The 24212-nt window shown below is 42.8% G+C and overlaps 1 protein-coding gene across 2 annotated transcripts in view; it reads right to left on the bottom strand.

Moving 5' to 3' along the window:
- The window catches only part of meis1b (Meis homeobox 1 b), a 57427-nt gene that overhangs the window by 3223 nt on the left and 29992 nt on the right, over positions 1-24212 (bottom strand). The window contains exons 9-12 of one of the 2 annotated variants that reach the window (XM_079473556.1): positions 13090-13166; positions 3343-3401; positions 2358-2447; positions 1779-1872 (exon numbers count right to left, since the gene is read on the bottom strand). In XM_079473556.1, the coding sequence (XP_079329682.1) occupies positions 1814-1872; positions 2358-2447; positions 3343-3401; positions 13090-13166 (285 nt within the window). In that variant the 3' untranslated portion in view covers positions 1779-1813. The remainder of the gene's footprint in view (positions 1-1778; positions 1873-2357; positions 2448-3342; positions 3402-13089; positions 13167-24212) is intronic. The other variant, XM_079473555.1, reaches the window with a different exon arrangement.

Here is a 24212-nt window from a genome sequence, read left to right as displayed (position 1 = left end):
GCCCATAATTAATGCTTTCTGCATTCGCTATTGTCTTGAAATTAAACTGAAAAAAAATTGGCCACCCTTGGCTAATTTTGTTGAAGAAACACAAAGAACGATACGGGGAAACTGGCCATAAACAGTTCTTGCCTCGTTTATCAAAGGCTCGCCCTCTTCTGCTTGAGTAGCTAGGCTTTATCCACGCTGACAGGTGTATTGTTTCTGAGAGCTATAAGCTCTATAATCGTCATGGGCAGAAAGCATAACGCTTTGCTAAGTAGGTTTAATTGGCTTTGGTTTTAAGTAATGTTGCGGTGTGAGTGCTTGGAACACCTTCATTTCAGGACCTGGGACTTCACAGCAAATAACTGCTTAATCTCGCCTTGAGGAAAATTCCTCAACTAATGAAAATTGCTTATAAAATATAATGAAGCCTTGCTCTCTCAATCAAATAAGATAACGTTTTTTGTAATAACCTATTAATTTAATTGGTCGTGAAGTATAAAACACATCACTTACATTTAATTGACCTAGAAACTAAAGTAACAATATTTAAATTAGACAAGCTAGGATTTTTTTGCGATGAAGCCATAAAGACCAGGCATTCTTCACCATGGCGACATATTTCTGTCACACTCTGCCTGCTTTCCTCTCCTCATTTCCCCTTCTCGCTCACTCTCGTTTTCCCCTGAACCTTTCTCATCTAAGATTCCATGCGCGGCCCAATTACAGAATTCGACAAGTAAATTGAGGCTGTTTAAAGCAGGTTTCTCTCCCGTCTTCTGGGAACTACGGCAGCTGCTGTAAGCAGCCATTTGGACACTGGGAAACACTCAGCGCTTAGATATGCACACAAAGACGATGTGTAGGGACGTGATGTTTCAACGCTCTCGGTTAAATACAGTGAAGTCAAGAGAGCGTCTTTGACAACAGAGGCATTCGGCGCACAGCTGCATTAATGATCTCTATTTTTGTATACGGAATAAGTCAAATCCATTTGTCACGCCGCTTGTGATGGCATATTTAATTTGGATATAGTCAATTAGGCCGGACTAAGCTGTGTAACCTGCTGTGCACACCTCCATTTTGCACTCCTTCATCTCCCCTGCCTTTCCTATTAGTAATCCTATTAGGAAAGACAGACAAGAAAACAGGAGACCAAGTCAGGGTCAATAGAAGCAGCTCCACCTAAAACATTCCATTCAAGACTGACATAATTTCCAAATGTGTGGCTGTGTGTTTGGCTGCGGGGTGAGAGAGCGCTTCTTTGTATGTCGCCTCGCAGGTTGGTGTATAAATGTAACTCATGCATCAACTGAGGGGAGACAGATTTATGACACTTTGGGGACATGCACTTTTCTCTCCTTGCACTGCTGCAGACTGCTTACATTTTGCCAATCAGTCTGTTGCTATGGTAACGCACCCCTCCCCTTCTCCGACCAAAACCCCAATCGCAATCCCCCACCCTCCCCATAGAACTATTCCTCCCTCCTCTCTCTCTCGCCCACACCAATTTTCCCTCACTATATGACTCAATGTACTGTTTAATCATGTGGCCAAGTTCACAAGTCGGAAAGGAGAAAGAAGATCACAACAGCACAAGCACACAAACTCCTAAAGAAAGCTTGCCACCCACAAAGAAGATATTTACACGAGAGGAAATATTAGTAGTGGTGAGCAAGAAAAAGCAGCATGTTGTTTGGAAGGAAAATACATTTCTCTCCCATTTCACAAAAGAAAATCGAATGAATTGTCAAAAACCATGAATGTTTGGAAGACCCTACTTTTGTACTTACTTCCCCCATTGCTTTGCGATTGGTTAACTAGTAGGTTACATGTAGTGCCATTGTCCCTCCATGCCCATATTCATGCCCATCCCACTCATAGGCCCTAGAAGGAGAGAAAAAAAATCGAAGAAGAAGATGCCGAAAGATGAGAAAACAAATAGACCACGAGACAGGAGGTCAAGAAACAACAGCACAATCACCCGTTTATTAAAAGAGAGGCGAGGAAAACCATATGGTATAAATGAGACAATTCAAGTAAACAAACAGGTAAATAATGCATTCAGAGGCTAAGAGTTGGAAAGAAGCCTGGCTTTGGAAAAATCCTGCGGCTTAACTGGTGAGGTGGGAGGAGGATGAGCGGTAAGCGACAGTGACCAGTTACACAGGGCGGAAAAGACGTAGACACAGGGAGGACAAAAAATTCTGGGATATTAAAAGATCTAAAAGATTTTAAAAAGTGAACGAAGAGGATGTCATGCATTTGACTACACCTGTGGTAGACGAGTGTCTAAAAGTGAGGAGCAGCTAGTGAGGGGGGTTTGTGGGAAGGTGGGAAATGACAGAGGAAAAGACACGCCAAGGTCTTACCAGGTGGTCTGATTCCCATGTGCTGCTGGCCGTCCATCACAAAGCCTCCCATGGGTTGACCATCTGGGTTGTAGGGAGCTCCTTGACTTACTGCGGGAGGGAACGGTAAGGGAATGTGGGGGAAACGAACAGTGGTCAATCAGTGCTTTTAATTAAGTTTCAGTCACAAGAGAAACATCATCTGTTAACGCATGCACAGACTGATGGGTTTTGCCCAGTTTTTTCGGTTTTGTGAGAGATAACACACTTGACAGAACATGCCCAGCAAAGATTAAGTACTGAACAAACTATAGATATATGACACGCTTTCAGAAAACTTGAAATTTAATTTCTGTAATGGTGGAACTCTCATAAAGAATGGAAGATAAAGAAAACCAAAGCAATAATTACTTTCCGACGTGAGCAAATTGAGTTGTACTTACCATGAGTTTACACCGTTTTTTAAAGTGTCTGTGCGTTCAGTTATTTGGTCGAAAACAACAGCTCAACCCCAATGAATGCCTTTGAACTTTACTTAGACCCTAATGCAACCCTGCCCCCTGAACCCTATTACAGGTAATAAACTTTACAGCAGTCCAGAACAAGCCATGCACCCAGGCCACTGTTAACTAAGTACTGAGAAGAAGCTGGGAGGCAAAACACGGTCACTAGAAATTAAAATACACTTTTGCTCAGCCAAATGGGTTTACACTTTTCAGTTGTTTTAGATGAGTTGGATAAGCAGCAGTCAGATCTTAAGATGTAGCTACAGATTCAGCACTTAAATCCGTTGTATGTGTTTGCTTGCTTCCCTCCATCATTGGCTTATATAGCACCCGAGTCAGCATTATTAGTGTTTTGGGTTAATTGGATGGATTTTAGTGGTCAATTATTGTTGACATCCAGGCTTGGCCAAGTATTTACCGGCAGGTGGGCCTCCGGGTGCATGGCTTGCAGGGGGCTTTCGCCTGCGGGACTTGAATACAGAAACTAGGGGGGGACTTGCCTGCTCGGTTGGACTGGTCGATCATCGGCTGCACTATTCTCCTTCTTGCGTTAATGAACCTGTAAGAGATGAAATGCAATAGATGGTCACATTTATGAACACAGGGAAAAGTGGGATTGATTTTATTCTTCTGTAAACACCTTCATGTCCAAGCCTGTTGTTGCCCGGACCAGCCCAGATAACTAATCAGAGGGGTTATTGAGGGATTTTTTTCTCTAATCCTGTAGTACTCTAGTGGGAGTGTCAGATAGAAGTTGTTCCATAACACAGAAATGTTCACAAAGCTTATGACTTGTACAAACTTGCGCTGGCTCAATATATATCGCCAACTAAGCACAAGCATACAAATGCACTTTCCAGAAACTGGTGTGTTTTCTCTTTCTATGCATGTTTTTGTATATTTTAAACAGTTGAAACATTCAAAATCCTCATGCCAGATGTAACACAGTTGATCTGCACCACAGGAATTAATTTGTTTGGGAAATGTTTGCAAACAGAAAAGTGTTGCATTGTCAGAGAACACTAGTGCAATCCATGTTTTCTTTTTACTTGTGTTTCCCCAGAGGGAGAATAATACGACTGTGGGTTCATGAGGTGAAGCCATGATTTTCTTTTCGTCTCCAAAAAGAACCTTCATCTGTTGAATTAACCGCATTTTAGCATGTTGTGCATAATGCTTGCGACAAAACATATCTGGCCCCTGTAGCTTCTGACCCCCAACCTCCGCACACCATACATCGGACTGCTCTGGCCTTGTTATGCCTAAATCCCCTCCAATGACCCTATGACCCCGGTCACCTCCAGGAGACCAAGCTCAGGGGTTCCAACTTGATTTATGTCCTCCTGCTGTTACCACAGTTGGACACTTCCATTTCATCCTTTGAGGGGGGAATTAGTAGACTTTTAGGGAAACAATAGCTCCACTACTCTTTTGAGGCCGAGAAAGCAATAGAGGAGAGCCTTGGGGTGAAGGGAAAGAGTGAGAAAAAGAGACAGAAGTAGAAATAAAGAGGAAAGCAGAACTAACAGACAAAGAGATATTCACGTTGGCATCTGCAAAGCTTACGGCCTCTTAATTGTAAAGCATATAGATGTGACTCTAAATCCAGATAAAAGCACATCTGTAACGACACGTTCTGTGTTAATGCAGTTGATGAATTGCTTTCCAAGTGTAAACGACCCAAAGGTTAAACTAATGAACTATATTAATTGGTGTAGGATGTATTTTTATCAATTTTATAACTTTTTGTCATATTGCTCTAGCCTTCACTTGCAGTTACAAACCGTGCCCAAGCTTTGTTGCTTTAAATCTGTTCAATCAGAGAATACAAACTGTCCCATATAGTTATCACCAACATCCCTCTACGACATCACCTTAAAGCTTGAAAAGAAATACGCAAGGGAGGAATGTACTGACATGGCAGTGCACCATCAAATGAGGGAATGTCTGGAGTTTTATCACCAGCAGTGGGCTGGAGTGCAGGGGGAGTCTCGGACCAGGCATTCCTTTTACTGCCTTCATCTCAGGCTGGGGTCAAAGGGGGGCCACTGTTGTCTATCTGCTGACCTCTGCCGTTAGGATTTTCCACCCTCGCTCCCTCTCCCGTCTTTTTTTGAATTGTGGAAATGGCTGTTCTTTTTTTTCTTTTTTTGAAGATATCCTAAGCTTCCTCTCTCACTCCTCACTATATCTAAGGCCAGATGCGCAGAATGCTGGAACAAAGGACAAGTGCTACACAATACCAGGCGGGGGGATGGAGAGGGGGCTAGTAGGAGTGCGAGGAAAAAGAGAAAGAATGGTCATGCTCTGTTCTGTGAGCCAGGCGGACGCCCTGGCGCTAACGGTTAAGAAGGCAATCAAAAGGAGCAGAGAGCCATACGGGCCCGCTAAAGCTGCCGCCTCCATTAGGAGTAAAGGTTCACCTTTGCACGACCTCTCTGCGCTATAGGACTGCGTTTATGGCCTGTTCAGTTTCTACTTCCCATAGGCACACAATGAAGCCAGCTATTCAGCCCGGCTTGGGACAATGGGGGGCTATTTTAAAGCAAAACGCCACTAGTGGCACCTCTGAAATAGGGTTAAAAGAGCAGGGTTAAAAATACACAGCTTTACTTAAAAGGATAAGAAAGAGATTGAATTGAGAGCATTTATGAGCCAAATGAACCTTGATAGAGGCCAGAGTTTGGTGCTTCTCATTCTCTTGTGTCTGTGTTTCATAATGCGTTGGAGTACTATTGCTCATTCCCATCTTCACAGTCGATCTGATCACTGTCTGGTCTGCCAGGCCCTCTGCTAATATCCCAGTCTCATTACAAACGCACAGGTGTAGCACGAACGGCACGTGAAATGGCCAATTAAAAGCAAGAAATTGTCTTTTTCATCAGCTGCCTTTGTCGCGTGACCAATTAAGGAATAATTTAATAAGCCTTGCTGGAAAGATCCGGATTGAAGATACAAAAGGTTACATTTCAGTATGTCTATCTAAATGCATATGAAGCGTGCAATTTTTCTCCGAAATGCCCTCTTCGCACGCTTGTTCCCTCTCTCTCAGATGTGTGAGGAGGTGCATGCTTGCATGACTACAGAGGACCAAATTCACTCGTGAAATCGCATTTCAACACACTCAGCTACATTTACATGTATATTAAAAACCCACAAACAGGCATGTCAGTAATACTGACGGAATAGAATGATCTGGATAAATCGGATGTGCATCTGTGGCTCTGCAGGAATCTCACCTCAACAAATGCTTTAAAACAATAGATATTCAAGATGTTATGAGCTTACTGTAATTAGCAGGTGAAAAAAGTCAGAGCTTTATATTTAAGAAATGTAATAGCGTAGTTGGTAGCTAGCTATTTCAATATATATTGCTAATACAACTACTTGAAATACTTTGAGATTGTAGTTTGCTAAGCCAAAACACACAACAAAGTGTACTCTACAACACTGCCTAATTAAGTTTGCAAACTGGTATAAATCAACCAGCTCGCTAAAAAACTCCTCTGGTGACCAACTTTATTATCAAGGATCGCGCCAGAGATGCATTTACTTAAGTAATTAGTAATTCACATCTTGGCATGCCTTGAGGTAGATTAAAAAAATATGATCATTTCGTCTCGGCCTCAAAGTCATGGAAGTCCACCTTGGCTCCTCCTCTCTCAGAGTCAATCTGGGGTCAGTTGCAATGGACTGGCTGTGTTTAAATAAACTAGTCCAGCTGTTTGCTGCAAAAATTCCATTTACACTCCTGCCTCCCCCTTATCGGCCCGCTCTCACACACACACACATTTACACACTCCCTTTAATCAGCACATAGCACCCAGTCTTGGAGGAGCGGTATTAACCTGTTTCATGGTTTTAGGTAGGCGAGGGAGAACGGGACGTGCATAAAGGCCCAACTTACTGACACCCGCTCGCATCTCTCACCTCGAGACAATTCCATTCAGCCCCATCACACCCTCTTCTCGCACTGCATATTGCTGCCTTTCTCACCTCTCCTCACGTTCCTAATAACACGGGCCTCCCCCTGAGCCCCATGGACCAGCCTACAGTACATAGTTGGTGTCCCACAAGAATAACTGATATGGTGCTTTCTTGATACACAAAGTTTGATAAATGAATACAGATTCACAACTATAAATCGGTTATCATCAAGCTTTGCATGACCCAACCAGAAATTCAGGATCGCTCCCAAAATGTTGCCATTTCTATGTGGCAAAGTTTTCCTTGGTTCTAATTCCCACAGACATTATAGGGATTACCTGGCCCATTCTAGCACAGCAGAACAGCCTGTCCAAAGAAAACAGAGAAGATGTAAAGGGGGCTTTTGGGTAAATCTCAAGCAGGGGCTGGTCTAATCCCTGCTGCATCAGCCCCCCTCCAACAGAGGCTGGCCATTACTTCAGCAAACTCGCCCACGGTGCACCCCACATGCCCCGCTCGCAAAACAAAGTCGAAACCTTTCCATTAACAGAGCTGTGAAGTCCCCTCTAAAGCCGCTATTAAAGAGTGGGGCCGCCGCCTGGGGGCTAAGGAACACACTTTATAAACACGCAGCCGGCTGGTGAGAAAGAGCGAGAGGCTCAGCAGCGATCGCTCAAGAGAAGAACTCAGCCAGGAACATGTAAGATGACTACAGGCTCAAACACCTCCAGCCTGAGGCGAAAGGAGACCATCACTGTGATCTCCGTTGCGGCGTTCAAACCAACAAAGCTGAGCGCAACTGCGTTATTCGGATCTGCTGGATGTGCTTCAGAGGGAGGGAGAAAGGGTAGGTTCCCCACTCATGTGGAGCTGGGGACTATGAGGTCATTCTTGGCATGAATGCGGCCTGCCTGCTCTCTTCTGATTCTCCACCCAGTCCAGAGAGAGCAAGAGAAAGCAAGCCATAATACATCAGTGAGGGAGGGCACCATCACATGCCAGCTTCACAAACACAACATTGGAACCGTCTCCATTCCATGCTAACGTCCATCTCTAATGGCTTTTCATGTAGCCTGATGCCGCAGGCTAGCGTTTGGGCCAGAGGGCACTGCCTCTGTCTGGGCATAAGCACAAACAAACAACCACACATTGTATGGAAGTGTGTGTGGCAGCCATCGGAAATGACATCACTACAGCAGGTTTAACGGTTCTCCGCCTAGCTGTTACTGTGGTGGAGAGCTCATGCTGGCACCGGCATATACAAGACCTTTCTATGATTACATAGGATCTTATTGACATTTATATCAACAAGACAGCCAGACATTTATCCGGGATTAAAACGAAAAAAAACTTAGCAACGTACAGTACAACAATATGTTAAAAAAGCCAATAACAATATTACAGAAAGCTGAAGTCCTTAAAGTTTCCCTCTCTTTCGCCATCTCTGTTTGAAACATAAAACTGCAGTTTACTAACTAACTTAATTTTACATGGGTTCAAGTCGAATTTACTTTCCCCACATAATCGTACCCGACAGCTCAACGTATTATTATAACTCATGATTTTAAGCACATTATTGTGAATCACAATAAGGTCGGAACATTTTCAACATTTCTCATGTACTTGCTCAACTGATTGTGATTTGTTATTTTTAACCTAGAAATGGGAGCGTATTTGTCGCAACCTAGCTAGGAGCGTATTTGTACGTACAGTACAAATAAATGAGGTGTTACTCACTCTTGTATGCTTATTTGCGTGGTTGTTCTTGGAGAGGTGAAGTTCAGCATGACCTTGCAATCACTGTAATGCTAAAAGCTCATTAGCTAATCAGTGGTCTGCTCGGTAATCAGCAGTCCAATCTGTTCCTAGATTTATAAACATAACCAATATGCTGTAGTGCACAACCGTCTGTCATGTTCACATTCCCTCACTAAAGAGAGGATAAAAAAGGAGAGAAATGAAGAAAAAATTTAGGCAGTGCCTGGGGCTCATTGTGATGTAAGACACCGAGAGTGAGAGAGAGAGAGAGAGAGAGAGAGGAGGGTGCACCCTTGTATGGTTCACAGACTCTGTACGAATGCATGCACATTTCCTATGACAACTTACTGCCAAAGAGTCATCCATGCACATATATCTCCACACATAAAGCCGTGTTCTCTCAGAGACAAAGAAACTATTTTAACTGCGAAGTTCTCATTTACACATGCAGTCCAACACACGGCTAAATGCACACACACACACACACACACACACATACACTCAGAACCACTCCGACTTGTCTGCTGTTGACACAACACAGATAGAGATCAGGTCTGAGCAAGTGCTGAAATTCCAGTATGGCAGAATTGTTAGCAAATACTTGAGAACAGCCTGAGCTCAACTGTGCAGAAAGGCAAACAATCCTTATATCCATCCAGCTTCATGAGGCTGAGCTCTCCACAATGTCTCACATCTTTGCCTGATGTAGCGAGGGGATTTTGAGGGTGAAGGCTGAGCCGGCATGCTCTGTGTCTCTTCGGTGTAAATATGTCTTTTGTTTGGCGGTTTGACCCCAGGGTGTGTTGGTATTTTGTTGAAAGGCCACGGATATTCACGCTAAAGCACCTTGACAGATAGGCTGTGCGAAAACCGCCCCGGGACACGAGCTCTGGCTCACCCGGACCTGCTCGCGTCCTTTGGGCCAGTGCTCACGTGTGGCCGTGCGCACACATACAGACACGTATGTACAATTCACCCAAATGATCGCTCGGGCACACCGCATACAGAATTATAGTTCCAGCTGTACAAATCTGTTGCCAGATAAAATTGTATTGCTCGGATGTTGCTTTGGTATAGCTCAGGGGCGCTTCCAGTTTATTTGTTTGTCTCTGATCTTTCTCACCTTACTAATAAGAAATGAAAAATAAAAGCACTATGACATACGGTAAGAATGCAAACTTTCAAATAAACGTGGATAGCATAGCATTCAATTTCAGTGATTTAAATAACAATTTTATTTAAAATTTTAGTTTGGAAAATCTGATCCCAGTATTGAAATATTACTAATGTGATTTTGGGACACATGTAAGATTACTAAATCAGTAATGACATATTAGGGACATTCAATTTGAGATTTTATCTTATCTACGAGTAAAAATGTTGTCTGTCATCTCTTAAAGATACCTGTTTGTTCATAGGTCACAATTTCCTTTAGGCTATCTCAACATTGCCAAATGCTACACAGAGCGCACAGAGTAATCATTCAAAGCTTTTCTTGAACAAGTTTCAACTTCTCTTGAAATGGGCGGGTTTGGCTGTCAGAGAAGTGAAGCATGCCAGTCATCCAGTTCGCTCTCTTTCTTTCTCTCTCTTGTTTCTTCTCTCAGGCGCAGAAACCTGATCCCTGGTGTGTGGACGCTGTTTCTCTAAAGTAGCCCCGCCACACTTCACTCCATGCTTTTAAGACTTTCATAAAAGCCGCCTTATTGACAAAACAATCCATCCCTAAGGTTTAAACAGCATCTTTAAAGGGATTATTAAATTCCGTCAGGAAGGGAAGAACGGGCAACATGTGAAACCCGATGACCGGCCCATTGATTTTACATCACTGATCTTTATAGAGTGTTCTCAGAATACTTCCTCTTATCGTAAAAGGCTAAAAAATTCACACTTTCTGTCTACCTCTCACCGTTTTCTCGCTCCCCTGTTTTCCCCTGCTTTGCGTTTCAATAAACATTTGTGCGTCAGCGGCAAAACAACCGACTGCTTTATTCTAATACAGTTGCACATCATCCCTATCAAAGCTCTGACATCTGCCTTCAAAAATAGATCTTGCCGTCGATCCATATTCCCTCCTCGACTCGCTGTGTCTCGGACGTCTCTGTGTGCTCATGCATGTCCTTTTTGTGCGTAGGCATGTGTGTCTATGCTCATGTGTGCGTAAGGGTGTCCACAAGGGTGTGACTAAGTGTACATCTATTGGGTATAATTTGGGACTGACTTGGAACAGTTTTTTTAGGGTTTTCATTGCACGTCGACTGCACACACAGCGTTTATTGTAAATAAGTAAACCTGGATTCAAAGCAGTCCCCTACGTTGTGTTAGCGCCAATAATTCATGAGTGATCCGCACCCTACGCGGCCTTTAGCATTTTATTTAATCTCAAGCCCGTGGATTCTCAGAGTCCTCATCAATAATGGAAACGTACATGTGTGTTAACAAGTCTATGGGAGCTGGGCTTTTTGGGGAAGCTGTAATTTTCGGTTGATCTCTTGTTTAGCTTCATCTGTTTACTGTTTGTAGGGTATTGTGTTCTAGTCATCACATGTCCACTCTTGGGTTAACATTTTTCTTAGAGATATGAATTAATAGTATGTTTGCGTTTTGTAAATATGTGTTTGTAATGTTGTAACTGTAATGCTGGAATGAATCTCATATATTCTATATGTTGGGAGCGAGCTGTTTTGGCCTTGTGCTTCGACTAGTCCGATAAACAGAATCACAGCTAGGGAAATTGCATCTTAAAATCAGCAGGTCAGGAGGTAACATCACCAGGGGTTGCCATGGAGACACCCAATGGTGAGCTTTCTACTAAGCACAACCACAGGCCTATGAAACGACAGATTCCACTTTCTAACCTAATGCACTGAATGTCTCTCTCTCGTCTAACACACTTTCAGCTGTGCTCTTACACACATACCCAAACACGCATACAGGCAGTCACACACAATCTGGAGGAGGGCAGTAAGATCCCGGGATACCAGGTTTAGCGGCTAATACCGCACGCGGACAGTCTGACAATTATTTAAAAGGAAAACTTTGCTACGGACGCATCAGCCAGAGGGGTTAGATTTGAAGAACGCTGTGTGAAGAAATTGTGTGCGCTCTCCACTAACTAATATAAATGAAAGAATTGATCTCCCATGGGTTGTCGTGAGGTGACAGAAATTGATAACCCCAACATAATTCTCTTGCATCTGTCAGCCAGCATCCCACCGATAGGCCACTTTTGAAAATGAATCCTTATTCAAATTCACCGGTTGTCTCCAAGGTACTAAATTGAACAATGGTAAGGATTATGTTGTCAGAAATTACATTTTGTGTAATGGGCTTTAATACATCTCCCATCACTCTGTCTCCTGGCCTCTGATGTACATAACCCAAAATGGTTTGGTAATAGCTCTGGGAAGTAACGGAATCCTTGTCACACTGTAACGCAATCAGGATACAAAAAACTAAAGGTTTATTCGTAGTATTAATCTGTATATATTAGATGTATGTGTGTCTTTCAAAACCAGTATTAGACTATTTCATCAGTGGAACACAAAATAATATATTCTGAGAAATGTCTAATTGGTTTTGTGTTCATTCAATGAAAGTCAATGAGAACAAGTGTTGTTTGTTTACCAACATTCCTCAAAATATATATTTTTGTGTTCTGCAGAAGTAATACAGGTTTGAAATGACATGAGGGGGAATTCAATATTAAAGAATTTTGGAATGAACTATCGCTTTAAGTCATTTTGTCGACATTGTTTACTCTTGTGTTTGTCTGCACATGTGGGAAAATTAACCAGATAATGTAACTTCATATAATGTTGTAATATTCGGATTAGGTTACTGATTACAAGCCATTAGTGTTTTTTATCGAAATAGCGATTTCAATAGATTTCAATTTAGGAAAATTTCAAGTAACCACCTGACATCAATGCCGACGCATTCAGAATAACAGATAAGGGCGATATCAATCTCTGACACGCATGCTACAAGAGCCGAGAGTTTGCGAACAGAATTTCATGTTGCCTGGTGAGGCTGTTGAGAAGAAATATGTGGCAAAGGTTTCTCTTTGTGTTCCTACATCAAAAGTCCCCGTCTGTGCTCGTTTTACATCCCCACTCCCTCTCAGGCCCTTCATTAGACACATCTAATAACTTTAAGTATGTGCTGATAGCCATCTCTGATAACAAACGCACCCGCGCAAAGGTTCAGTCAACTTTACAGAGCTTGCAGCGGTGGGAGCGGCGAACTCAATAGCCAGTTGGACGGAAACAAAGAGTCCCGTGTCGCAGCGTATGGGGAGGATTCAGACAAGCACGAGAGTAGCTGCTATTACAGGGACTCTTATTCGAATGTGCAAACAAAAAAAAGTGTCGGAAAAATCCTGGCGGCAATATCCCTTTGGGTGAATTGATTTGAAGGGAGATGAGGCGATAAGTGGGAGAGGGATGGGAGGGGTGGGCAAAAGTGGGGGGAGGGGAGAGTATTAATTCAAATCATTAGGAACTGCTCGCCAGAGGCGAAGCTATTGATTGCATGTAAACACAAAAGTACAATTGACTTACCAGTTGTTCACTTGTAGTATAGTGAGCCCGGTGTCTTGTGCCAATTGCTTTTTCTGTTCTTCTGAAGGGTAGGGGTGCTGATGAAAGAGAGAAAAAACAACAGGAAATGACATGAGGAATATTGTAAATAAATCAATTAATGAGCCCATTTGTTAGCCAGAGAAAGGTCTGAGGTACAGGAGGGAGACGCTGCAGACATGCTTGCGAGGAAAAGTGGCAAAGCAGCTGTTAATTAGTGTGAAAAAGTGAGGTGTTTCTCTTTCTTACAGTCATTAATGGAATATGAAATCGTGTAATTAATGGCAGCGAAAAAGGCAAGCCAATTATAAAGTTGAGTGAAGTGTGGGAACTGAAACAGTAATTAGAGTGCTGTGCCGTACAACCCCAATGAAATGTATTCTAGTCATCTTGCTGCCATGCATGCCTGATGGAGGATGGCTAGCTAAAGTGGAATACAGTCGCTTAAACCCAGCCCGTGTTCTCGATGATCTCCTGGGCATCTAAAAAAGAACCACGTGCATGAGGCTGAAACCAATGTAGCTGAGCTTTTGAAGTTACGAATTTGATTTTGAGCTGATCCAGCTGTTTAAATAAAGTTGAGGTGAGATTTACTTGATTTATATTAGCGTTGAGAAGTATGGAACCGGCTAGCTTCGAGTCTAAACAATGTGCTGTTCATGGAAAAGACAAGACGGAGCCTGTGTCAAAGCCCCTGTAAAATAGTACAGTGCAAAAAAATGTTTACACCACATTTGTACCTAGAGAAATAGAAATAGAGTGAGAGTAATATAACCTTTTTAAAAATGCTTTATAAATTCTGTGCTGTCAGATCCAGACCTTCTAAGCCCATTATCTAAAACACAGCCCGACAGGGATTAATACACAGGGGCTTTAACTTGGCCTGGGGTTGCATGTCAACCTATGAAGAAATGGATTTCTAATCAACAACAAACTGCAATGAACATAATGTGCAGTACCCCAGTCAACAGCATCAACACCACAGTTAAGACATTTATTGAGTCGTGTTTTTGGTGCTAAGGAATATGATTTTCTCTTTTAAATCGTAACCTTCTCTATGTCTGTCTAGTGTAGAATTGTAAGCGGTCATCAATTTTGATTATAATTCACCCTTTAAGAGGTGTAATGAAAACAAGGCTTCCACACAAACAAGCAGAAATGTAGAAATGTTCTGGTCTCTTTTTTCTAGCGATAATAAATTGGTCTTTCATGCTGCTGAATGCGTGTTTATTTACTGGTACTGCTGGACAAAGTGAGCTGTTTTCATGTCGCTCTGTCATTTTCATGTGATCCAGTTGTACATAAATTGGAACAAAATGTGGATAATCTAATGCAGAAAGTTTTAATGGCAGTGTCGCCTCTGGCCACTTCCGAATCCATTTTTTACCTTTTGCCTTATGATTTGCGTTCAGTGTTCATTGCCTCATCTACATTAAGAGACCACAATGATGAGGTTTGTTTGAAGCCTGGGCTAAACATATGAGAACTATTATGACTATAATGTTATACCATAAGTGATCATTCTTTGAAAGAATATGAGTATCAAATATGTTACGGCAACTATAATCGTTTCATCATAAATAAAAATATAATTCCAAGGCCATAACTTCATGTCATTTCTGACCCAAGTGTGCTTTGTAGTACAAATACAGTGGAAATGATTGCATCGGGTGTTGTGCGTTGGCTAAATAGTCCTACAGTTAAGAGCATGGCTGAAGAAGAATATCGAAGACCTTGTGACTTTTGGGGGAAGGCTGCGCCAAAGGCTGTGTGAGAGCACAAACATGGCCTGTTCAGCTGCATACCCACAAAGAATAACTTGAGACATGTGAGAATCTGAATTCAGTAAGTTTAACACTTTCTAATGAACATCCCGTGTACAGTACACTACCTTTGCTATACTGAAACAGTTTTATAGATGTGACATGAAGCTTATGCTTGGATTCACTCGTACAGCAAGACCTTATGAAAGAAATAGTAATTTGTTATGTAAAATGTTTTGTGCAACTGCTGTTTCAAAACTGCTGTTACTTGCCAAGCTATGTTTTAAAGGGATACTTTACCTAAACATGTTCCAAATCTGTATAAATGTCTTTGTTCTGATGAACACAGAGAAATATATGTGGAAAAATGCTGATATCAAGGCATATTTCTGCCCCCATTGACTACAATAGTAGGAAAAGGGGGGGCAAAGTATCCCTTTAAGAGTCAAACGCTAAAGTAGGCCTACATAGTTCTACTTGTAAAGGTATTAAACGAAACTACATCGAGTCTAAAAATAAACAGCTCTTCTGAATTGTTTGGAACTATCATATAAGAACATTGATTTAGGACAGAAGGAAGAACGCATTGTACCTCCTCAGTTCTCACAAAAAATGAGGTGGGTGGAGGGCTTTCAACCAAGGCAACTTGTTAGACAACTTTATAAAAACAAAATGTTACAACAATGCACAATGGGTGGAGAAAACGAGCAGTCAAGTTTCAGCTGAATTTAAACCGTAACTTAATCCTATCCTAACTGCTCATTAAATCCTAGAAACCTCATACAAAGGCCTGTTCTGTGATTGACAGGTGGCTCCGACCATGAGCATTCAGCAGTACCCAAACAGGATTCCTGTACAAACGCCAACTAGGTCAGGCTTTTCCGCCAACAGCATCATACGTGCCTCACCTTTGTTGTCATAATGACTTCGAGTTTGCCACACCTGTATTTGAGCAGAATGGGGCAGCAGTGACCGAGGTCCCATTTATGCGTAATTTGTCATATCTAGATAATATATGACTAATTCACATTTCATTAACACATGCACACACAAAAGGCACTCTGTATTTGCCAGGTCTGATTGTTTGCGCTCTTACATGTAAATATTGGGGACCTTACCTTCCAGTGCCTTTAGGGCAGGTGGTACAGAAATTATGTGGCGTTTTTAATTTTATGGAGCTGGATTTGGAGTTATTATTATTGTTGACACTGGCATTACATACGTCTGTAGGCACGTCCGGCCATTTTCTTCACAATTTCTTCCCAAATAGCATTGCTGCAATAATATTTCTCCATATTTGGCTTGAAAAGACACATTGGCCTGCAAAGTGAGCGAGACTTATTTTTGTTTGTGCTTTAACTATATATGCCGATGGGCTATGCCCACGCACAGGTTACTGACAAGCAGACAGTATGTTTGGCTTGAAGAAAGAGATATAGAACCAGGTTAAAGCAGGTTAGCTTGAGCTAAGGCAAAGAAATACTCATCTACTCAAGTCACGCACTTTGCGTGGTGCGCTCACATCTGTTCTCAAACAGGTTCCTCTAACTGCTCACATCTCTATTAGATTTCTGCCACCCCTCCTTTCCTGCATCCCTAAATGGCTTTCTGTGTCCTCTCTTACCGTCTGTCCGCACATTATATCCAAGCTTGCTGACGTTTTTCATTATCTCAGGGCATCCATGAACTCATGAGGCAAATATGTTCAGAAAGCGATGGTCTTCAAACACCAAATTATCGCTAGGCGTCAAAACGGAGTGATTTATGTTCTGGTTAAACAGAGAAACCGACAGATTTTATTATCGAGACACTGAGTATTTTAATCCTCTTGGCAGCAGTGCTGGGTGAGAATTGTTTTCTCAGGGTCTTGTGATGCTTTAGCGAGAAAGCAATAACACTGCCTGAGGAACAGATGGAAAATCTCAACGTATCCTCCCTGTTTCCTTTCGCCTATCTTAATGATACGTCTTGTCCAAATATACTACTCCTTTCATCAGAATTTCCACCCTCTTCTGCACTGGTGGATGCCAGGCCAATGATGTCCACCCTATTCTCATTTATTCGTCATGTATCTTATCTATATTTGTGTGTGTCTAGCGATGCATCAACAACAGTACCTCCCAGTCTTCCTCTGCAGCCCCCTCAGACAGAGAATGACGGGGAAGAGCATGGAGTCTGTGTCCTATCAGTGAGATAAGAAAGGGTGAACAGGTCTCCTCTCCCCTCCTCTCTTGCTCTCTGCCTGAGTGAAATATTGCTGTTCAAAACAGATTTCAGACTTTTCCCCCTAACCCTCGGCTGACTCTGCTCTCCTTACCCACAATTCAACGCAGCTACGGAGAATGCTGTTTTGAATACAGCCAAGATTATGAGGAGTCAAGTTGTGTCAGGAGACCTTTCCGTGGGAGCGGGTAGGATTCCAGTATTTACGGCACTGTACCCTGAAAGCTGAGAGGTATGAGCCAGACTATGAGAGCAGAAACATGAGAGGTCTGTACTCTTGGTCTTTGTCTTTGTGGGGAGAGTTGTGTCTATGTAGAACAGGGAGAAGGAGGTCTGGATGGGGTCCAGCTGCGCTCCTTATCAGGATCCTCCGGTTCACTGTGAGGGGAGAACTATTTTGGAAGTTTCTTTCATCTCTGATTTTTCGTCATCGTCTTGCTTCCCCCACAAAAAGAATGAATCCCAGCCGTATTCCTTTACCCGTCGACTCCCAAGTTGGTTAGGGCCACGTACTAAAGGCATCCTCCCCCAACACTGTGGACACGTCTTTTTGTGTTCCACTTAACTGGTTAATTACAATCAGCCACAACCCCCTCGACTCTGCCACCTTCATTACCCGCATTACCGTTATTATCGTTATGTTCTATTTAAGGAAACATTTCTCTGTATCCTGTGTGATTTGGATTAAAGAAGCTTTCCATGCAAGATTAACTTAATAAAATAAGTGTGTGCTGAACATGGTGCTTATTACTCCCTACAGAAAAATGTGGGGAAGCACAGCAAATTATAAACTGATCCGAGTGGCACCATCTAACAAATTCCTTCTCTAAGTGCCCACCTCCCTGAGAAATCATGTAATTGTCATTTTTCAGAGATGACCAAGGTCACTGGGTCCCTTCAAGGTGACTATGCGCGAGTTCATTTCAGCTAGGTCTTCAACTGTAGCTTTTCCATGTATCTTGTGGCTAATCCCCATGGAAGCCAAGCTGCACCTGAGGAATGCCTAAGGCTGAATTCAGGGCCCGCTTTGGCCGAGGTTTCCTCTGAGTATCATTTCAATATCCCATCTCCGAACCAGTTCTTTGGCGGGTCGGCTCTCGAGAAAACAGGATTAGGTCTGAAGCTTTGTGCTCACCCACTCCAGCTCTTCTGGCATTAACAGCGCACTCACCAGAACCACAGCTCAAGCCTTCTTCCGCAGATAGGGCCACCTACAGCAACAAACTTCAGGTTGGGGGAGGATGGATCACCCTTGTTTTTGGCTGAGAGTATTATCTCTCGTTAGACAATTATGTAGTTGTTGTCTTCATCACTATGATACAGATGGGATGAACAATCACTGCTTTGTTACAAAGTTATTTACTATTAAAGAAAGGTGCTATTTTCTCAAGAGAGCACTATCATTCTTGGCCTCAGGGATTTGCCTTGGCAGAGGAAGAGCTTAGACATAAGGCATTTTAAATTAATTTTGCTGTACTTTCCATAGACATTAAGTTTTGTCCTTCATTAATGAAAAACAAAACACGATTCATATGGAAAACTGAACAGAGGAAGAGACAGAAAGGAAAATAAAATAAAACATACAACGGAAAGAAATTGGGTTACAGAAGTTTTGCGAAGACAGATTTACCAATGAAACAACAACAAAAGAAAGAGAAATATCGCAAGATTTCGAAAACAACTGGAGGCTTGGGTTTAGGATGCCCTGGCAGAGTTGGTGACTGGCTGGCTCACAAAAAGTGGCAATGCTTCATTGGGACACCTCTAAGTTTTGTAGCAAGCCAAGTCAACACAAAGCTGGCACATTAATTATTCACAGGCAGCGTTTTTAGAATTCTTGTACTACAACAAGCTAAAGCTGGTGAAACTTGGAATAAATGTGTCATTTAATTTAATTCAGATAAAAAGCAAATATGTGCAAGTTGCTTACCAGCACTTCCTTTCAATTTTTGGGGGGTTTATGGAAGAGGGCGTAACACAAGCTCTTTTGGGTAGGGAATAGGCGGCTTGGTGTTGAGGCCGTTGAGGACATATTGCAAGTCTAAAATAAAAAGATGGGTGTGAGCTAGAATAAAACTCAGATCCATATCTGTGTTAACATTCAAGCCCAGTATGGACTAAATCAACATTATCAAATCTGTACTATGGGCATTCAAAAATGCAAAGCACAACAGGCAAAAAAGAAAATAACACATATCTGGACACCCGGATTTGTAAGCCACTTCATTTGAAGACAGTGGTTGGTATTTGAATAGCTTTACATAGAGAAGGGGAGAGCTATATTTTAGAGTTCGGCAGTATCAGATGCTGATCTGAAGTCAGCTGCATTAAGACAGCCAGATTCTTATTCGGTCTCATTACTGATCCCAGTGGAGGTATGGGGAGTCTGTGTTTAAAGGGGATGCGTGTTGTTCCACACCTGCTGTTCACAGTCACACGGTAATAAGGGGGCCAGCCTGCAAACACTGACTGGAGCTTGGTGGACTGCGGCTGATGAGCTTGGGCTAATTCAAGAGTGATTATGTAGTTTACTGGACCACTAAACCTCTTTAAGCTTGTAATTACAGCCTATTTGAAGGGGGAACATTCAAAAGCAATTCATCCGCGCCGTGCCGTGCCACGCCGACCGCAGCTGGAGGTGGGCTGCCGGCACTTGGCGGGGGAGGCTAATATCTGCGGGATGGAGATTTGAGCACAGTCGGGCAGGTAGCACCATGGACAAAAAGCTATGTGTCGCCTCAGACAGCCGTGTTCTGGAGAGTGCAAGCCAGAGCTCGGTACTAAAAATCGTACAGCAGCTTGTGCTTGTTTAAAGCTGATAAACCCCGAATGATTGTTTTAGCTATTGTCGAGAGGAATGGGAGTAAAATGCAAAGCAGCACTATTAAGGCATGCTTCGGTACACAAGCTGCTCCACCCTCCTGCCTCCCAGCAGCCAACACTGGGTTTGTTAAAGGTGGGGGCCGAGTGGCAGGCGAAGGAACTCATGGTGCATTAAATGTTAAGAGAATCAGGTTACCATATTGCACCTTGACCAAAGAATCCATTCCAATGCCTTTACTTTCAAGGAAATTGTCCTTTAGCTAATGCCACTGAAATGTGATACTCAAAGGAAGCAATTTCGGTACCACAAAAAATTCGAATAACCTGTGCGATATTATTATGTTATTATCATAATTACCCGTTTGCCCTCCCCATTTTAATTAATGTTCAATGGAGAGCCCGAGGGGGAGGAGAAACCTGGTCATGGTTTGAAAAGAGTTAAAAGAAGGTATACGTATTTTACAATTGCTCCCTTATGCCTGCTGAAAGGAAAGACAGTGTCTGGGTGAGGGAATGAAGAACACAGAGAAACATGTTTTGCCTCTCCTCTCTGGTCCTCCCTTTATCTTCCTCCCCCACCTCTCTCTCTCACTCTCTCTCTCACGGAGCAGAAGATAGATCCTTCTTCATCGGTGCACAGCTTATACAAATCGATGACTTAATCTGTCGTAACAAACAAGTGAGCAGTGCCTTGCCTCTGTCTGCTTCCTCCTCCACCAAGGCTAAAACACTCCGCTGATAACAGCGAGAAGTAAGAAGAAAGAGGCCCCTGGACTAACACATTCTCTTTTTTTGTGATCTTACACTTTCTATTATCGTGTGAATTCAATCTGATGAAATGCAGCCGCGTCTAGGTCAAGACACAATGCACATGGCTCACACCGGGGGGAGTGATCCCCTGGCTGCACGCGGCAATCTCTGCGGGGACGACATGGATCAGCAGGTGCTCTCAATGCAGCTCCCATGCAGCCATGCATCCCTTATTGCGACAGGAAACACCATGCACTCAGCGCGGCAGGTAAAGGTCAAGATCCACTATCAGAGCTAAATGGAGAGAATCCTATTCAATACTTGAGTATGTGCCAGCTCCTGGATAAAGTTAAGGCAAATAAGACAAATCTAAGAGGTTTTAAGTGTCCAAGACCATTTCCCCTTTGTTCATCGCCTCGGGAAATCAATGACAACAAAGACAACGGCATTTTAAAAGGGTCTTGGAGTCAGCGTGCAGGCTGTGCTAGCTCCATTAAACTATTTATGCACTTAAACACGACAGCATAAAATAATTAAATGTATCTCCTCCAAGACAGCACTGATATAATAGACTATAAAATGCCTGTCAATTTTTTTATTGTTTCTGATTCTGCCTTCTTTGCTTTAACAACCAAGCAGTGCTAGTCTGGGTTTGCCTGATACTGATGCGGAGTAGAATGCATCTGCGTGTGTGTTCTTTTTCAGACACATTGCCAGACAATTACACTGTTGATTCTCTGTGACTCTTCCTGACGAAGGGGAAAAAATCCCCATCGTGAGGCCTGAGGCTAGTGCTGTTTCTTCCTGAAGAACTGTTTGTCCCCAGATGAAAAGCACAATGAGCTCAGAGCAACACGCATGGCTGAGATTACAAGTAGGAGGAACTGAATTGATAAATTAGTTCAGCAAACGTGCAAACTGATTACACGTCTCTTCTGCCATATAATCCATCAGGCATACACTGGCGAGCACATTCACACACAAACAGTCAGCCAAGAGTATCTGGGACAGACTGCTGGAGTTCTGCTCTGTGGGGGAATGCTCTGCAGTGGCTGTAAGTAAAAGGTATTGAGCTGCTGACTGCAGACAGAAAGATCCCAGAGCACTGCCGATTACAGCATAGCTAGGCTAAAACAGCTTGCTTTGATTCTCCGTGAATGGAAGCTGGATGAAGACTTGCACACCACCTCAGATGATCGAAATCAACGGATAGACTCGCCAAAACCCCAGCAACTGCTGCTCAGATTTATTTCGAAACACAGCATACTAGACTGGCACCCAAAGGTGCAAAGTGGCTCCTACCAACTGCTGCTGAACATATTTCTACTATCCTCATGTTATCTCAGGTTGAAAGCCCTCCCTGCCAATTTAGTTGTGGCTCAAGAAATCACCATAATCCATAGTTAAAATCCTTCCTATATGATCTATAAACATCAAACTGCTACAGTCACAAAATGCTCTGTGGATTCCTCAAAGTGTCAAACTTTAGGATTCCATTGAAGGAGGTGGTGTGTTTTGGAGAAATTTATGCCGACACAGCGTTTTATTGGGATTTAAACAGAAACTAGAACTGGTTGCGGAGCATAAGCCAGCAAAGTTTTACACGTTAAAGCCGTGGCTGGACCGCTTGGGTCTAGCATGATACTGGCTTGAGAACCGCTAGCTTGCACTTGCTTCACAAGTAGCTGATAATGAAATACAATACTATATGATATAGCAAGTCAGCATATAACCATCCTTAACTGACAATGTATTGAAACTGCATTTACCAACAGTACATGTTAACAAGATCAGGGGACTTTAGAGAGGCCGCCTGTGGAAAGTAAAGCACATCTCCAGTGGTTTGAAAGCAACAGTGGCTGACCCTGTGGGCATTATAAAGTTGTCAGGTTCTTGGGAGCAGTCAGGTCGGTGGATTCCAACAGTTCAAAGGTTACATGAAGTAAAACTTAACTGCCCTACAGAGACATTACAGGGGATTTAAGGCACGGAAAGAAAGTGGTGTCGATTAAACACTGCTCTTTCTTTGTTCCAAGATTCAGTGCGTATAATGCAAAGGTACAGCTGACGAAGGGGACACCATGGTGGGAGTTTGTAGAAAAAATCCCACTGATGTGCCGCTCATCAATCAGGACACAGATGGCTTGTGAAAGGCCACGTCAGTAGTGACCAACCACCTCTCCTTGCACCATGTGGAGTCTGCCAATTCAATCCATTCTGCCCAAGACACACCAGTGCCTTTTTACGCTGTCACCCTGGATACCTTGCCAATGATGGATATACAGTCTTTTTCCACCCTGTCTCTCTTTGCTCTCTAGGGGTGAGGGGTGGGGGTGCAGGGGGATGTCTTTCCACAAAGACCAGCCCCAAAGAGTTGCCTGCCCCACATCCCAGGGGCCTGTCAGTGGGGTAATTGATGATGTTTTCATTACAAGATGTGGGAGCAGGAGGGGCGCATCCTGCCTCAATGGGCAGCCAAAGCCCTGAGATTGACTCAGCTGCCTCTTCTTTGACACCAACGTTTATAAAAAGCATCAAGTCACACGCATAAACATGTATACTCCTTCTCAAACAAAAACACAACAGAGACCAAAAAAGCTACAACAGCTGAAGGTAAAGACCCAATCGACTTCAAGAAACAAAGTCAAAAAGAAAAGACACAATTCAGTGACAAGAAATATATAATATTTTAAAGGCCAACAGGAATAAGGTTTGTCATGCCTGTACTCACTACTACTAGTTAAGAAAGACCTTTGGTTGCTAAATTAAATTAAAATATTAATCTGCATGGAATTTCAGATTTTACCATAAATTCAAACTGTAAGGAGTGCAGTCAATTTAATTTGTGTCTAGTTCTCGTGAGGGTTGGCCTTGCGGGGTAAGGGTGAAAGTAGAACTCCCCACCAAGCTGAAGGCAGAGTGCCATGCCGGGGTTGCCATGGGTGACCAGTGTGCTGACATCCCAGGGGTTCAGCAATAAACAACCACGGACTAATGGCATCTGAGGCCTGGTTGACCTGTGACCTCTAATGGCTGGGGTGGCTTTTTGACAGGACTATTCAGAGCAGTCTTTCCACTAACTGCTACCATCCCCAAACTTTGTTTTACGAGGACGTCACTCTTACTGACAAAGAAAAGCCAGGCAGGAGTCTCATTTGCAATCATGGCGGCCATGTTTTAAGGCTATACAAAATGGATGCTGTGATGGCATGTAGAAAGGGAATAGTGAGGGTGTTTCTATAGGGTAAAATACTTTCTACCCATACAAAATGTTTTGGGCACTACCTGTACTACATGTAGTACTATGGCATTATATAAACCATGTGGAAAGATGGCATAAACACCATGTTCAGTAGATCACAGTACTGTATAATGAAACATGACTATTCCAAAACTTTAAATTTTGAGCAGATTTAGAAAAGAAAGGAATGGATGTATTGTGTTAAAATTGTCAATCACATTTTATGCATTTGCAGTGATGGTTGTATGAATCTGAGTTACTTGAGATGAAAACAAGCTAGCATAAAGCATGAAGACCACAGTTGG

This window comes from Barbatula barbatula (genome assembly GCF_947034865.1).
Source record: "Barbatula barbatula genome assembly, chromosome: 14".
NCBI lineage: Eukaryota > Metazoa > Chordata > Actinopteri > Cypriniformes > Nemacheilidae > Barbatula > Barbatula barbatula.
The sequence above is the reverse complement of the archived record's forward strand: the minus strand, read 5'-3'. Positions and strand labels throughout refer to the sequence as shown.